General features: G+C 37.0%; 1 protein-coding gene across 1 annotated transcript; it reads right to left on the bottom strand.

Annotated features, from left to right (window-relative positions):
* Window positions 1-1,758: 1,758 nt before the first annotated feature.
* LOC105033949 (uncharacterized) lies at window positions 1,759-17,465 on the bottom strand. Its single transcript, XM_073243027.1, is given in 10 exon segments — window positions 1,759-1,883; window positions 1,886-2,134; window positions 4,236-4,278; window positions 4,992-5,062; window positions 6,532-6,583; window positions 6,711-6,871; window positions 6,874-7,045; window positions 7,135-7,176; window positions 17,019-17,061; window positions 17,155-17,465. Coding segments are annotated over 10 exon segments (888 nt in total). The 5' UTR covers window positions 17,163-17,465; the 3' UTR covers window positions 1,759-1,836.
* Window positions 17,466-18,055: the final 590 nt, after the last annotated feature.

Raw genomic sequence — 18,055 nt, 5'->3', positions numbered from 1 at the left:
CAAATAATCTTGTCAAAAGAGGGATACTAGGTCCTATCTCATGTCCGCTATGCTCTCCTCAATCTAAAGACTTAAATCATCTAATGTTGGAGTGTGAATACTCTAGATCTATATAGATGGCAATCTTTCAAAATATAACAATCCAGCAACTACCGAAAGGCATTCACGAACTATGGCATCAATGGAGAATAAACATCCATTAAAGCAAATCAAACTTAGCAGTGGATATTCTTATTACAATTAGTCTCTGGTGCATCAGGAAGGGAGAAATAATCGAATATTCATATTGAAGGATGGATAAGTTGAGAGGTATCAAAGCAAATAATCTTCCTATTTACAGATTGGACTACGAGCTCTAAACAGCAGGCTTTACTTAGACTGGGTTCTGATTTCAGAGGATTAAATTATAAGGGATAGCGATAGTCTCCGTACTCTCCCTTAGTTCGAATGGATTAACTACGATAGAGAAGTTGAAGTTACCACCATCTTTGAGGGCCTTCACAGCTTACCTCTTCAAATGGGTTCCAGTGGACGATTACATGTTATAAGAGTCTGATGCATTGTACTCACGGGTACATATTGCATGTACTAAGATGCCACCAACGAGCCTAATATTTTGTAGTGTTCAATATACATATATACATACATAGGGAAAACATCTTACCTCCTGCATTGCACAATTCTCAGGCATTTTTCCAACCGTCGCTAATTTTTCAAGACGGATCACAAGATTCCGGACTAATTAGCGCTAAGCAATAAGCAAGCAAACGACTACCAAATCTGTTCGATGAAAGGTACAGAACCAAAGATCCATAACCTACCATTGATCTATCTGATCTGAAGAATTCTTGCTTTTGGGAGAATGACACATTTTTTGGAGCATGACAAGGAAATGCTAAACATATCAACTACCTTCAACAAACGAACTTGTTGAACCAGGATAAAGAATGTTCATACTCTGCATCAGCTAATCCATCGGAATGGAGGGACTACCCCCTTGCCAAACATACAGAGGCCTGAGCCAATGGCGCCATTAAGCTTGTTGTTGCTTCTTCTGAACTTCGCTTACCCAAGGAAAAAGGAAATTCGAATACACCAGGCTTGCATCCATCCACGGATCATCTTCTCACGGTACGAGATTTCTCACGGAACGAGATTCCGCACTTATTAGCCCCAAGCAATAAGCAAGCAAACGACTACCAAATCTGTTCGGTGCATGCATCCGTGCATCCACACACACACACACACACATATATATATATATATAATCTTTCAGTGATCTGAGGGGTAAAAGTGGTGTCAAACTAATTGAGTGATTATTAAGTCACTAAAAATTTCTGTTAGCAGCAAGAAGGCAACGCAAAACCCTGATGGATTTAAATCACATTTCATCAAGCAAAAGAAGTGCTTACACAGACTGTAATCATAGGAGAGAGAATCAAGCCTGCAGTGGAACGAAATTTCTGAATCTAATATTCATTACAGCAATTTGTCCATGGAGAACCTTTTGCAGTAGAACTAATAAAAGAAGGTTTTTTCATTAATCTTTTAGACTCAAGTCACAGGGCAAAAGCACCTATTACTAAGTGAGAGTACTGGCACAGCATCTCCACCTTCAACTTTCATTTAGATGGTAGACCAAATTGGACAAACCACCTCTCCAAAGCCTACCAAATCTAAAGCGCTTGGATTCTGACTGCATATATATATATATATATATATATATATGTAATGATAGTTACTGAAGAGGTGAAGCAATTACCAGAACAAAAATCTTTTGTAACACACAACCATAGAACACGAAATAAAGTTAGTGCAGAAAGGTATGTATGGAGATTAGTGGTTGGTCTCAGAGGTTGGAGCATATGAAAAACCATCCTTGTGGCAGCAGGAGCAGGAAGTGCACCTGGAGGTGTGAAGCTTGCAGTTGTAGCTGATGATGGATCAGCTTGATACATAACAGGATTGATCAGAGAGGCAGCACCATTTGAGTTAGGGGTCATTGTAGCCCCTGAAGCTGGAGGTGCCAATGTAGGTGGCCTAGGAAGGTGGTTCATCTGCATTGGCATAGAAGTTGCACCAGGTGGCATAGCAGTTGGAGGAACAGTTGGAACATTAGGGGCAACACCATAACCTGCCAATGCCCATACGAATAGGATTATGTCAACTGACATATATTCAGATGATATTTAGATATATACAACATAAATTATACTCGTAGCTCATATGTGTGTGTGTGTATGCATACGTACATACACACACACCCCCACACACACACACACACATATACACATATATATGTACATATATACACATATATGTACATATATGTGTGTATATATGTATGTATACATACATATATATGTATATATGTATATATGTATATGTATGTATGTATACATACATATATATGGATATATGTAATATATGTATGTATGTATACATGCATACGTACGTATACACACATATACACACATATACGGACACACACACACACACACACACATACACATATGTGTACAGATATACACATATATATGTATATGTATATATACACACATATATATGTATATGCACACACACACACACACACACACACACACATATATATATAGATACATACATACATATATATGTATGTATATGTATATATAGAGATATATACCTATGTATGTATATGTATGTATGTATGTATCCACACACACACACACATATATGTATGTATGTATGTATACATATATATACATGTATGTATGTATGCATGCATGCATGCATATATATATATATATATAACAATGAAAGGCATCTGAAGCCAGATTCAAGGAGGAAAGAATGGAAGAGTGCTTGTACAGTTGGAGAAAAAGATAGAATATCAAATTTTCCTCAAAGATGCAAAATTTTCTACATTTTTTTATTTATTCCCCAATCTAATGCAATTTTCTTGCCTTAGGTGCTCAGTAAAATGTTTGGTCCCATAAAATTACTATTTCTAGAAAAGAATTTCAAAGAAAATCAAGCATAAGTTACCCAAGGCAAAAATAACGACGATATAACTAGAAAGAAGTGTGCTAAAAGGTCCACCAAACACCAAGAACAGCAAGAAATATCTGAGCATCTCGTGTCTTCAAATATGACGTTTGTAGCTCCAATGCCAACTCATAATAGGAATTTAGATATTAAATAATGAATATGCAAATAAAGCATATCACAGTTGACATCAAACATAATGCCACAACTAGCCCTTCCAATTCCTACATCAAAGACTGAACCATTAACTATACCTACTCCTAGGGCTGGTGCGAATTTGAACACAAACCTATCTACCAGACCTAGCTCTAACCTGGATCCGACCAGCATAATCCAACACTTGCCAGGTACAGGTTATGCAAGAGAGAGCTCCTGATGAGTTCTGTCATATTCAGGTCAACATGCTGAACTCATCTGTTCCCCATATACATTTATTAAATATATAGTTAATACAAAAAAAAAAAAATGCTGGATACACAAAGCCCTAATTCCTCATTTCCATCTTCGTATCTCTTCTTTACCTTCTTGTCTCTCCCTTTACCTCTCCTCTTTCTGCATCTCCCTCTCCCAAACTTCCAGATCCTCTCTAGCAGCCATCTCCTCTAGTCAAGTCCATCTCATGGACAGTCCCAACAGTGAGAAACAAGCCGTGAGCTATGGTAGTAGAGGACAGCATAGCCACCCATTTCACTGCATGCCATGAATCAAACCTTATGCTGCCAGATAGCTTCGTCATTGCCATGAAAGCTAGGGGGAGGATGGGGTCAATTCTTAAGTTGCCCTCAATATGAGGGGTTGGTGATAGGGTGACAATAACATTGGATCATGTCATTAATGACATAAGAACCAACAAGAGGCAGAGACCAGCGCAGGATCTAGTCAATGTTGGACCAACAAGAGTGTAAAGTCAGCATTTGAACAGGTTTAGCAGCATAAAGCCCATGCACCATTAGCAATCAGGAATATGAGGCAATGAGGAAGAAAGTAGTTATCTAGTACGCATTTCAGATATGGGTCAGCCTAGTCAACTTACTGGTAGGTTCAAGTCAAAGGATCTAAACTACTAAAAGTTGGATTGGGTTTGGATCAAACAAATCATATACCTTGATATTGCAAATTGACCCACCAAACTCCATCTGGCCATTGCCAGCCCTACTCACTCTTGTGGTATGCTTTATCCTCGCCTCAAAGCAACTCCTCCAGCTTACCCCCAACTAAACTGCACATCCCCACCCCGCTTCCTACCCAGTCCTGCCAAAAAACAAAACAACCAATAAAATTCATTAAAAGAAGCTGCATCCTTCAAATAGCGTTGGACCATGCCTCTTCAACATGTTATATTAATTATTCATAGAAAAGCTACCTGTTTAATTCCTATTGTCAAATCTATAAATTGAATTTCACCACCCAAAGATAATCTTCTCAACTAATTCCAAAAGATTATGCAATCAGATCTTGTAGAAATGACATATTTCCTTTCTTATTTCAAACATGTGATTTAGTGGACTTGAAGACTTAACTATTTCAACAAAATGTTATTATTTGATGATGTAACTAATGCAACAAAGAAAACAGTATGAAATTATGATTACCTTTAGGCATCTCAGTCTCCAGAGTTGTGATGAGGGACTCAATAGTTTCTCATGATGACTTAAAGGTCATGAGAAAAGGATGTGTAATAAAAATAAAACAGGCAGAACTAGGAGACCTATCCAGTCAAAGGGAAAAGGGATCAATTGACCAGGTGGTTGCTCTATATTGTGGTTCTCTCGTGAGGAAGCAGGATCGATGATTTAGTAGCATAACTTGTATTTCCTAAGATCCTCCCTTTCTGTACTTTGGAGATGATTCCCGCAAAAAATTATAGATGAGACTCCATTAGATTGTAATTATTAGTAAACCAAGTAATTAGAATGAAATCATTTGTTATCATATTACCCTACAAAATCAGGCCATGAACTAACAAAACCCAAGGTTGGAAAATCAGCAGATGCGGTCACACCCACAATCAAGTGGGGCAGATTTTCACCCTGAACTAAAGCAAAAACCACAAATATTGGGAAATAATGGCAAGAAGATCCCTACTCCCTTCTTGCTAAATACTGGCTACCCGCCCCCTCAAATATCAAAATGGTGCTTTGCCTTCAACAAAAGCATGCGACATGAAAGTTGTCGTAGCTCGGAGCTCCATGGCACACATGCAGGCTCCCTTATACGATAGAATTCCCAATCCCCCTACAAGTCTAGAAATTTATGTTAGACAGCCTATTAGGCTCGCCTACGAATTGGCAGGAGCAAGTAACAAAAAATTACTTTAAAAGTTCAACCTATAATTGGTTAAAGGCCTGTTTACAACTGAATGAGTTCTAAAATTGATATAACAAAGCTACCTACCATGAAGGGATATAATTCTATTAAGTTGGCGGTGAACTATGAAAAAAGAACATGGATATAGGATAAAGATATGACACATCACGGATAAGTGGATACAACGAATCGAGAAGAGAGTACATATATGTACATACATGTGTGTCTATATGTATGTATGCATATGTATGTATTACACATACATCATGCATAAATACATGTATACATATGTATGCATCTAAAAAAAATCCAGAAAGCATAGTAGGCTATCAAAATTACCCAGTCCATACTTTATACGATAGCATCAAGTTTTACAAATTAATCATCAATCAAATTCGTAAGCCATAACCCAATCATATTTTAAAATTAATGTCATAGCTAGAAACTTGACCTTGCCTTGCATGTTTGGAAATATTCAAGAAGCATCCAAAATATTTTTTTTTTAAAAAAATTGAAAATTAGGATACTTAACACAAGTATTGGAACCATATCTGTATCTGACCAGAATTAATATATGATAACTCTCCGATATGGGCACAACATTTGATTTGAAATATTCATTCTTTATTGATGATTAAAGTTGCCAATACTAGGTACAAGTTGTATATTAAACTCTTCATGTCATGTTAAGAACAATACATAGTCAAATCAGCTATCTCATTGATGTTATAAGCATAGTTGTCAAGACTATTTTAAATTTATATCATCCTCAGCAGATCGTTTTTCATGCTTCAACATAATGGTTGTTATAATGATTTTGGCTCCACTACATTATATTTATATTATATCTAATTTGAGACAAAATATGATGGGTAACAGGTTATTTAATAATTTCTCTAGTATTTTGGCTCCTGTTATTTGGCATTCTCACTTTTTTTGACATAAATTTTTCTAAATACATTTTTTTCAAATTTTCCATCCAAAACGATTTGTACCATGTGAAGACAATTTTTAGCAAGCAATAATTTATAGAATAACATTGTTATTGCCACTATAACATTATTATAGTAACCTTTATAATAGTTTAATATTAAATAACTTCAGATCTCACACAATTGGAAAAATAGTGATCTGTTATGATGATTTTTTTTTCTTTTTGAGTGAGACAACGAGGGAGCAATAGAGAACCACACATACTGCAATTACCCAAGTCCATATTTTTGTAAAAGACGTCGAAAATGCCTTTCCTCTGCATGCATGTGTTTGCATGTTAAAGATATATTCTGAAAGCATGACCCAGCAAAATCACGAATTGGGGACAGCCAGATCATCTAGAGTATTCCAAACATAAAGCAAATGAGCATTCATATTTCTCAAATCACACGTGGTATCAAAATAATTAAGCAATAGAAGAAACCAAAAAGATTTAGTCTACGCACCAACAACGGGCGGGGCAAAACAGGAGGCCTAACTCCTGGTATCAATGGTAAGGTCATAGGCGGCTGAGAAGATGCTCCAGCAATCAAGATAGGGGGGTTAAAACAGGAAGACGGGGCCTTTGAGGGTTTCCTGGGACGGACATCAGGTGTTGGTTAAAAGTTGCACCCACTTGGAATGCTGCAGCCTGCCCAAGATGCTCTTTAATCCGTTGATCAATTAAGCTCTGAGTTTGTTGCTCCTCAAATTGTTGATAATATGAACGAACATTTGCCTGAAGTTACACAAATTAACAAGATATGTTAAGAAAAAAAGTAACAAGTGGAAGGAAATGCTTCAAACTAAATAAGGAAGCATTAGAACCTTGTGTTTGTAGCCAGCATTATGTTGTTTTCTGACTGATGGCTGCACCATTAAGACAGAAAATTAAAGACCCCATGTTTCCAGATACTAAATATAAGATGCTCAAACACTGGATTACTGCCAATGTAAAGGCTCATTTATCTGCTAGGCAGAAAACTAACAGAAGCTAATGAATGATTAATAATAGCAAACTGCCTAGAACATGGAGTGATATTTTCATTTTGCTCCAAACAGAATGAGGAGAAAAATACATAAGCTTGGTAATGCTTATTGAGCAAATTGACACTGCATAAGTTCTACACTATAACAAAAAACAAAGAAAAAGTAGAACAATATTCACGCACAAAGTTAGAGAAGCATCATTAATTCTTACCATAAAAGCAATGGAGAAAAGAGAACTAAAACCAGATAACATAATGACGAGCATAAAGCTACAACTAAAACCAGATAACACAATGACAAGCATATGGCTACTCCCTTGTCATTTGAATAAACGTAAATAGCTCAACAATCCATAAATTGATTATTGTTGTAAATAAGATGATGAATCATAAAAATTGGTGTCAGAGTACAAAAACAAGATGAGGATCGCTAAATATACATTATTGATGGTTCAAACTGCAAGGTCCCACTCATAATACTAAGAGAACATATTATAAGAATTTAGAGTAAATTTAATTAGAACAACTACTTAGAGTAAATGAAGAATCCATTCATTACTTATAAAATTGATCATTGAATCAATAAGTATCTGTTTGCTTAACTGCAATTTATACATGATAACATGTTCCCAGATCTTCATCAAGGAACAACTCATCTAGTTGTCTAATGTTCAGAGCTTCTTCTTGACAGTTATTTTTCAGAGATACAGTTAAAATATATGATGGATTTTGGATTGAAATAGTACATGAATAGAGAAGATTGAACTTTACCAAAATTGCACCAGGATAAGGCCACATGGAAAGAAATTCTGCAAGACAAGACTAAACACCAATGCGACCATAAGACCAACATCCTAGATAGATCCGGCACAAAAAGTAGTGCAACAGCATATTCATGATCTCAAACCTAATCCATTTCTGTTGTGGAAACTGCCGCCAAACTCTGTGGCCCAGCTAGTGTCAAAAATCATTCACATACTGTCAAAACCACTAAGAAAATCTGTAGTCCATGTTCAACATTCTGTGAGTCCCTTCTGGCCAAAAGGACTAGAAAATGGCATGCGAATGATATTTTGTAAAAGGTCATTTAAAAATTTCCAGTCAGCATAAGTAATTTGGATGAAGAGGAACAGCATATCAAACCTAGGGCTTTTTTCTCCTGGGGGAGAAGGTGATTTAGCCTAATGACAGCTATATACAATAGTACATAATTTATCGCTAATAAGAATTGTAATTTTACCAATATCAACAAGAAGACCTGGATCTTAGTGTGAAAATTTGCAGTCCAAATGATTATCTGTTTACGACAAAACTGTAAATGAGTTTCTTTATGAAACCACCAGGCTCTATCTCCACCATCCTCCTGAAATTTTACATCTTTATCATAATAATCAGTACTAACATTTTCATCCACCATCTCCTTCAACCTGCAAAGCATGTGCTTGAGTTTTTCTTATTTTAATAGAAAAAAGGAAGTCCTCTGACCATTTAAACTCACTCTCATTTCGGTTAATCCAACACAATCAGTCCAAGCTATCTGCTGTCACTCAATACTAGAATAATCATAATGTGACACATTAAACAAATATGAAAGGATGAGAAAATCAATGCATTTATACATCATCCTGCTCTCCAAACAGAAAAGTTCTTCCGGCTTCCGAAATGGCTTCCCCATATTAGACACTCTTCCTTGTAGACAAGATAGGACAAAACTTTACTTGACAACCATTATTGAACCACAACCACTTACCAAAAACTGGTTTAGTTCCTTATGAGAACAAATGCCTGCTTCCTCCCAAACGTTTACAAACTCTCTCCTGACTAGTAAGTATAATACCCATGCTCTGAATCTGCAGATATTCATCTAACTGTTCAGACCCATTAGTTAAACATAAAAAGATCTCAGACTTCTTCAAATGAATGGGTATCCATCAGGAGGAAAAAACAGCCTTCTAATTGTTCTAATCATTGATAACCTATGTAGTGATATTCTATCTAAATCCTTATAATAGTTTTTAAGTTCTAATATTTTTGTGATCACTTTTCTTTGGAAAAATATTTCTATTATGTTTTTGGAAAAATTAAAAGCTATATTTGATTGTTTCTTGATATCCATCAGTGATTTTACTGCACCAAAGAGGCCCCCTGGTATACCACATATCTGAGCCAACTTTTTCTAGTGCTGAACCAAAACCCCATCAAACATGCAGTCCTAGATACCAAATGCATCATCAAGGTCCAATGGACTGGTATCACAGCTCATACTGACCAGGTGATCAGTTCGGTACGGTACTGACGCATACTGAACCATGGGGAGGGAGAGGGAAGAAAAAAGAGAGGGAAGGAGGGAGAAGGAGAGAGGTGGAGAGAGAGAGAGAGAGAGAGGAGTTTATGGAGAGGGGGAAGGAAGAAGGAGAAGAAGAGAGAGAGAGAGAGAGAGAGAGAGAGAGGGAGGAGAGGAGAGATGGGGAGGCTTACCTCGAGGGTGACAGCATCGCGACATTAAAGAGGGAGGGGGAGGGGGGCACAGAGAGAGAGAGAGCCCTCTCGAAGGCTCTAATAGACTCAAAATATTGAAGTGCTGAAGGGAGGGGAAGGGGCAAGGGTTTTATAAACCGAACCATCCCAATTTGGTACCGGTTCAGTTTGATATGGGCCGAACCGCATGGTTCCAATGGGTTCGATGAATGTTGTTGATAATAGTATTCTTGCTTTTGGTGGCTGTATTATTTTTGGATTCTCATAATAAAAGTACTAAAAGCTTGACCATCAAGAGCCACAATGTCCATGGACAACTTTAAGCTGCAAGGTAGTTCTGGCACAGTAACTCCCTAACAAGGCTCCTCTATGCCACTAGATTATGTTGCTCCTCAAGCTCAGTTTTTAATGTGCCACACCACTTCCACAATCAAGCATCACTTCAAATGTATGGACCACCACTACACCTATGACGTGTTATTATATGTCACAAATGTTCTCTACATGCAAGAAAACCATTGTTTTCTAAACATATGCCATGGCTATCTTTGTATATTAAGAAACCATCTCTAAAACTTGCTTCTTTAGGTCCTTTCATTTTGACTTAGCAACATGTAGGGATGTTACAAGGTTATGTGGATGAAACCCATAGTAGTTTTGAGTGTTGGAACATGTCAGATAGCCAAGTAGCTCTACACTGAATCTATACCATAACTTCCTCTCATAATATTGAAAATTCATAGGAGAGACATGGTATGTGAGGTTGGCACACTAAAAATGAATCAGTAAGTCAGATTTTCTTGCCTTGTTAGTCGGAAATAAAAAAAAGAAAACTCCAACAGCCCCAAGTATGTCAGAAGAATGTATGTCGAACATATCAAACTTTGACATAAGATTGTTCTCTACCAATGCTGAATTGTCAAACATTGAATTGCAAACATAAGAAAGAAATGTAGAACTCCGTCTACTAGAAGACACTCATCTTGGCTCAAATTTTAACCAAATCATCCTTAAGTGCTTCTTCAACTAGAACTCTAAAACCCATGAATAAACAAACTGCTGCTCAATCAAAACTTAGACAATCGGAAACCCTGTTTGATGCTATTTCTCATACTTAACACAAAGGCTTGAAACCTTTCATTTTTACAATCTTTATTATGTTGAATTGGTTCGCCAGAGCAACCTTCAAGCATCCTCGAGCATGGCATTTATTTAGCACCTCTTAAAACTAGAACTAAATAGTTTATAAATATTCACTCTTAAAGGAAAGTTTCATGACCAAGACCTTGACCATGAAATGCGGTTCCTGAACATTAATCCACAAATTACAGCTATGGACAAGCCATTGCAATAGTTCATGAAATTCTTGAAAGTTCCAACTGCCACATGATGGAGGTCACCCAATTAGTCCTTTATCCTTATAAATGACAAGTTTTAAAGTCATGAATAAACTTGCTGACAACAACCTCATCTCTAGAATTAGTAATAACAATTTCTAATGTTATTTGATAAAGGGTAGTTTCGTAAGCACATACTTAAGCACATGCTTACAAGCTAGACTCTGCAAAGGTCCCAAGTAAACAACAGTGCCAATTACTGCCAACAAACATGATCTATATTGAGTCACTAAAAACTGTTCAGATTTTCCTCAACAATTAGCCAACTCTCATCAAAGGAAATAGAGCAAAAAGTAAGGTAATCCTTCATTAATATATCATACCTAATAATACCACACCTACTCATCAATAAAAAGGGGAAAAGAGCTAAAGGGGAGGAAAGCCTAATGTTTGTCTCTAACAAACCACTCTAAAAAGAGTAGAGCAATAATTATTTTTTACTTTCATGCAGGCCTTTATATAACCATTCTCTTATACTTCCATTCAAAAACATAATGTGGCAAATCCAAAGTTTACTAATTTCCACCTATCTATTGATAGCAGACTTGATTCATACGTGCCTAAGTCACAAAATACGCCAACATGACCATCATTTCTGATGCATTTGACATTTGAATTTTGAATTTTATAATCTGAATGCAAATCAATTGGATCAAACTTTCTATTTGTATTCTTATATAATCATAAGTCTATAAATACAATACAATAGTGGCAAGTTGTGACCACTATTCTCATTCTCCAAAAGAATATTCCTTTCTTTCTTGGTATCAGAGCCATAAAAGACTCATCGCCACCTATGCCTGGGATCAAATACCTTAATATCATGGAAGGATCATCTTCTTCAGCCACTATGTCAGAAACTTCATTAGCTCCTCTGGTAATCGCCAACATTGCCAACCTAATTCCTATTAAGCTTGATTCCAACAATTATCTTATATGTTCCTTAGAGGTCATAAATTGATGGGCCTCATAAATGGGAGCAGTCTTGCTCCTCCAGAAACCATCTTAAAAGGTGATAAAAGAATTTGATAAGTAATATGAAAAGATCAAATGGTGCTATTTTAGATTAATGCTATCCATGCTACCCTCTCAAAAACCACTATGCCATACATTGTAGGTGTCAAATCTGCTAGAGACATAGGAAGCGCTTGAGAGATGCTTTGGGACCATCACCCAATCCCACATCATTCATCTGAAGCAACAGTTAGGTGAAATTCAGAAAGGTTCACTCTCAATGAAGGAATATTTATATAAAATTAAACAAATCGAGGACCAACTAGCTGTTAGTGGAGAACTTGTAAGTGATATGGATATTATCATTTACACTCTAGAAGGTCTTCCAAAATTTTATAAACTTTTTCAAACTGCTATTAGAACATGTGCAAAATATGCACTAATTATTGTAGAAGAACTCCATAGTCTTCTTTTAGTGGAAGAGTTAAGTCTTGGTGAGCCATCCAATCCCCACACAATTTAATACTACTATATTTACTGCAAACCATGATGGATCTAATAGACAAAATAATGATTATCGTCTATCCAACAATCTGCAACAGCAATGCTCCAACAACCATCAACAGCAATAGCATGCATTTGGCATTTTAAATCGATTTCAACAGTATCGTAGAGAGCCTAACAATCAGGCCAACAATCGTGAAGCACCAGATCAGCAAAGCACTATACGGCCTACTTGTCAAATATGTCACAAAGCTGGGCATACAGCTTTGGATTACTATCAGTATCTTGATCTTGCCTTCCAAGGTCGACTTCCTCAACGCCTAGTTGCAATGATGGCTACACCACATCCAACAAATAACTTTAAATGGTATATGGATACCGGAGCTACTCACCACGTTATTGATGATCTCGAAAATCAAACCATCAACTCTCTATATCAAGGCTTAGATAGTGTGCAAGTTGGAAATGATGAAGGTTTGGTTATTAAACACATTGGATCTTCTCATGTCATCACTCTACCTCACTCATTTATGTTAAATAATATCCTTCATTATCCAAATGCATCAGCCAATCTACTTTTAGTACAAAAATTTGCTCATGATAATAATTGCTCCTTCACATTTATTGTTAATGGCTTTGTAGTACATGAAGATTATGAGGATGCTCCACTATGGGTCACTTGACAATGGATTCTACATCTTTCACTAGATCCAACCATCAAATAAGATGATCTCCCCAATATCCTTCATCGAGCATCGGATCTCAGATGAGGCATGGCACCATCGACTGGGGCATCCGTCTTCTTCTCTACAACAGATAGTTGTATCCAAAGTTTCTCCTTCAATAAAGTCTTCCAAGAGCATTTGTCCATCATATCAACTTGAAAAAAGTCATAAAATTGCCTTTTCTCTTTCAAGTTGCCTATCTTCTAAACCTTTGGAACTAATACATTGCGATGTATGGGGCCTATTCCTATTGCTTCAATTTCAAATTCAAGTACTATCTTATTTTTGTTGATGATTATAGTCGTTATATATGGTTGTTTCCACTAAAATGCAAATTTGATGTGTTCACCACATTTGTTCACTTCAAACAAGTTGAAAATCTATTTAAAATAAAAATCAAAATTCTACGTTTGATGGTGGGGGCGAACACACGGAACATGCATTCACTAATTTCCTTAAATCTCATGGTATTATCCCTTAGTTGACATGTCCATACATGCCTGAACAAAACAATGTTTCCAAATGAAAACATTGCCATATTACTGAAACCGCCCTCAGCTCATTTGCCTGCTTCAATTTACCCTTAAAAGTATTGGCTTGAAGTATTTTTAATTGCTACATATCTTATTAATAGGCTGCCCATTTCTCCTATTCCCCGCATATCATCTTATGAAATTTTATTTCAAAAATCATCAGACTACACCATCTCAAAGCCTTTGGATGTGTATGCTATCCCTATCTTCACCCTTACCGATCTCATACGCTAGAATTTAAATCCTTTAGCTGTATTTTATGCAACTCCTCTTCCCTCCACCTCATCCTCATCACCTTCAGACTTGCAAACATGATGGGTTACATCAACTCTTAGTTGCCTTAGCCAACAGCGCCACACCAAAATACTATCCAACACCCAAGCTCCACATCAAATCTCCAACCTATTTTGAGTGTGTTACCAACAGTAAGGAGTCCATCTCCAACCCTGTTGGGCCCCTCTCCAAGTCCACCTATACTACAACAGCAACACACTCAGCTACCAACCCATATTACTCCTTATATCCAACCACCAATTATTGACCAATCTTTCCAACCACTCCATTCCATCCACCAAGAACAGTCCCAATTTAGTCCATCCCAACCAGCTTCAAATCCATGCCGCACTCATCCAATGATGATGAGATCCCAAAATAGAATTGTTAAAAAGAAGACTTTCTTCAACACCAAATATCCTGTTCCTACTACATTATTCGTTGCTTATCCATTGGAGCCATCATGCTATACACAAGCATCTAAAATTTCTAAGTGGCATGCTATCATGGACACTAAATTTACGGCTCCCTAATATGCTAATACATGGTCTCTTATCCCATTTCAATCTAACATGAATGTTGTAGGCTGTAAGTAGGTGTATTGTCTCAAACAAAATCCTAATGGTTCCATCAATAAGTACAAGACGCATCTTGTTGCAAAATGCTTTGATCAACAACCAGGAGTAAATTTTATTAAAACTTTCAGTCCTGTGATGAAGCATAACATCATTCTTATCATGTTGACTTTGGCCCTCACTTTCAATTGGCCTCTCCGCCAACTCAATGTTGACAGTGCCTTTCTTCATAGGGATCTTCAAGAAGAGATGTACATGGCACAACCATCTGGTAATGTTGATCCAGAACGGCCTACACATATCTGTTACATGCACAAGTCTATCTACGATCTTCAACAAACCCCTTGAGCGTGGTATCAAAAATTTGCTTCAAAACTTTTTTGAGTTGGATTTCTTCCCATCCCGATGTGATCCATCACTCTTCATTCGTCATGAGGGCTCCCACTCCATTTTCTTTCTCTATGTTGACGATATCATTATTACTGATAATAATCCCTGTCATATCTTCATGCTCATCATCGAGTTAAGCTTCCATTTTAAAATGAAAGACCTAGGGCCCTTAACTTATTTCCTTGGCATTGCGGTCCATCGCCTTCCTCATGGCCTTCACCTATCTCAAACTAAATATGCTCTTGACCTCGTTGAATGGACTGATATACTTGGATGCAAACCTATTAGCTCTCCAACTGCTTCAGCCAAGTTAAACTGCACCATAAGTCCCTTATTATCTAACCCAACTCGCTATCGTAGCATTGTATTTGTCGGTGCTTTGCAATATCTTACCCTTACTCGGCCAGATCCCTCCTTTGTAGTAAACCAAGTTACTGAACATATGCAATCCCTAGCTGAAGATTATTAGATTGCTATCGAACACATCCTATGTTACCTAAAAGCAACTCTCACTCATGGATTGTTCCTACAACCTAGTCCAATTAAACTTGAAGCTTCTAATGATGCTGATTGGGCTGACGGTCCTATTTATCATTGCTCAACAAGTAGATATTATGTTTATCTTGGATTTAAGCCAATCTCTTGGCCTGCTAGGAAGCAACCTATTGTCGCCCAATCAACTACGGAGGCTGAATATAGATAGCTTGACCCACATTACTGCTAAAATCACATGGATTTGCCATCTCTTCACTGAACTTCAAATTCCACTGCAAACCACTCTTATTTAGTGTGTAATATTTCTGCTATCTTCATCACATTCAATCTAATTTTTTATGCTCGCACTAAACATATTAAGCTAGACTATCACTTTGTTCGTGAAAAGGTGGCCCATAAAGAGCTAGATGTTCGATTCAGTTCTACCATTGACAAATGGCTAACATCTTCACTAAGGCCTACATCCTAACTGTCTACGTTACTTGTAGGTCAAGCTCAATGATCAGACTCACTTGTTTAGCTTGAGGAGGCATAATAGCAGATTTGATCCATACCTATCTAAATCACAAAATATGCCAACATGACTACCATTTCTGATGCATTAAATATTTGAATTTTGAATTTTAAACAATACCCATTGATACCATATTTGATACAAGCAATCACAAGATACGCCAACATTATTATCATTTTCGATGCATTTCAAATTTGAATTTGAATTTCAAATATCGACTATTAATAGCAGGCTTATTCATGCAATCATGAGATACGCCAACATGATTATCATTTTGTTGTAATTTAAATTTGAATTTGCATTTTGAATTTTGTAATCTAAACCCAAATCAATTGGGTCAAACTTTCTATTTATATTCTTATATAATCACGAGTCTATAAATACAATACAATATAATAGTGGCAAGTTGTGACCACTATTCTCATTCTCCAAAAGAATCTTCCTTTCTTTCTTCTATAAGAAAAGATTCCATGATCTCCAAAGCAACCCACACATTACTGATAAATATACAATATATGAAAACTAGCCATCAAAAATCAAATAAACCTAAATTGGAAAAAAAAAACAATGAGGTATTAATTCATCAACCATCTCATCAGAAGAATAAATAAATAAATAAAATCCATGCAAAATATCCAAAAAAAGTTATAAATACTTAGCCCTTGGCATTCTAAAGGCGATGTTTCAAGAACGATAACCATGCACCCCACTACAGAACTCCTCAAACCAGCTACAAACCACACGCTTTTGGGCTATTATTATTTCCACTAAGAGGTTACAACAGATATCCCAAACATCAAGAATGAAACAACATATAACAACAAGAACAGTAACTGCGAAAAAAAATAATAAACAGAAAGAGAATCCACCAAAAAAAAAACTTACGGAATCGTGGGTGAGATAAGTGTCGCAATAGTCGCAATAGTATCTGAGAAACAAAGGGGAAGAAAAAGCTAGAGAAGATCAGAATTTTGGGGGGAAGATTCGAAGAGGATGGAAGTGGGAGAAATGATCGCATTACCGAGGCATGGTGAGAGGCACGGATCCACCTACTCCTTTTAGGATCAAATTGAAAGCGAACGGGGGCCGAATCAAGGGTTTGGGAGACGTTCGCCTAGAAGAGGAAGAACCCTAGTTTTATTTTGGGAGCGCACGCTGTGGTGGCGCCGGCGACGAAGGGATGGCCGAGACGAGAGAAGGAAGCAGTGCTCCCCTAGGCTATCGGCGGCGATGGCCGACGGGGAGCAGACAGCAGACGCGCCGAAGAAGGCGGTGATGTCGGCAGAAAGAGAGAGAGACAGAGTCGAGGGTGGGGTAAGACATCGAACTCTCCCTTGATCCAATTTATTATTATTAGCTCCTGGTTTAGCCATGTAAGCCTACATAGCTCGACCAGATCCATCTTGCGCTTGAAATTAAAATTTGGACTGAGTTGGGCTTGAGGAATTTTATTTTCCTTTTTTTTCTTTTTGATAAGCCAGGTTATTTACAGAGATCTACAGAGCAAATACATCCGATTATATCAGAAAAAGGAAAAAAAAAAAATCTAACAACTATCGTGGATATTTAGAGATATTACGACCGCCATGGTTAACTATAAAATTGGCAATCAGTCTACGTGTGGACTGCCAGTTAGCAATGCATAGCATAGAAACTGATAGCATAGGCGCTAATCTCTCCCAGTGATAATAATAGTTCAATTCTCTACAAACCAAATGTTGGAAGCATGCAGGCTGTGTGTAGCATAAATCATTCGGCATATGTTGTCTAAAGTTTTGCAGCTGAAACATTTACATCACTAGCAAAATATCCATGGAAGGCCAGCAACTTCCATGCTTGATTAAGCATCAGATGCTGGAATTAATGCCTCAAGTTTTAATGTTCTTATTACTGATGACAATAAAGTTATTAGGCTCAAACCT

This window comes from Elaeis guineensis, chromosome 9, assembly GCF_000442705.2.
Source record: "Elaeis guineensis isolate ETL-2024a chromosome 9, EG11, whole genome shotgun sequence".
Classification (NCBI taxonomy): Eukaryota; Viridiplantae; Streptophyta; class Magnoliopsida; order Arecales; family Arecaceae; genus Elaeis; species Elaeis guineensis.
This window is presented reverse-complemented; position numbering and strand designations above follow the sequence as displayed.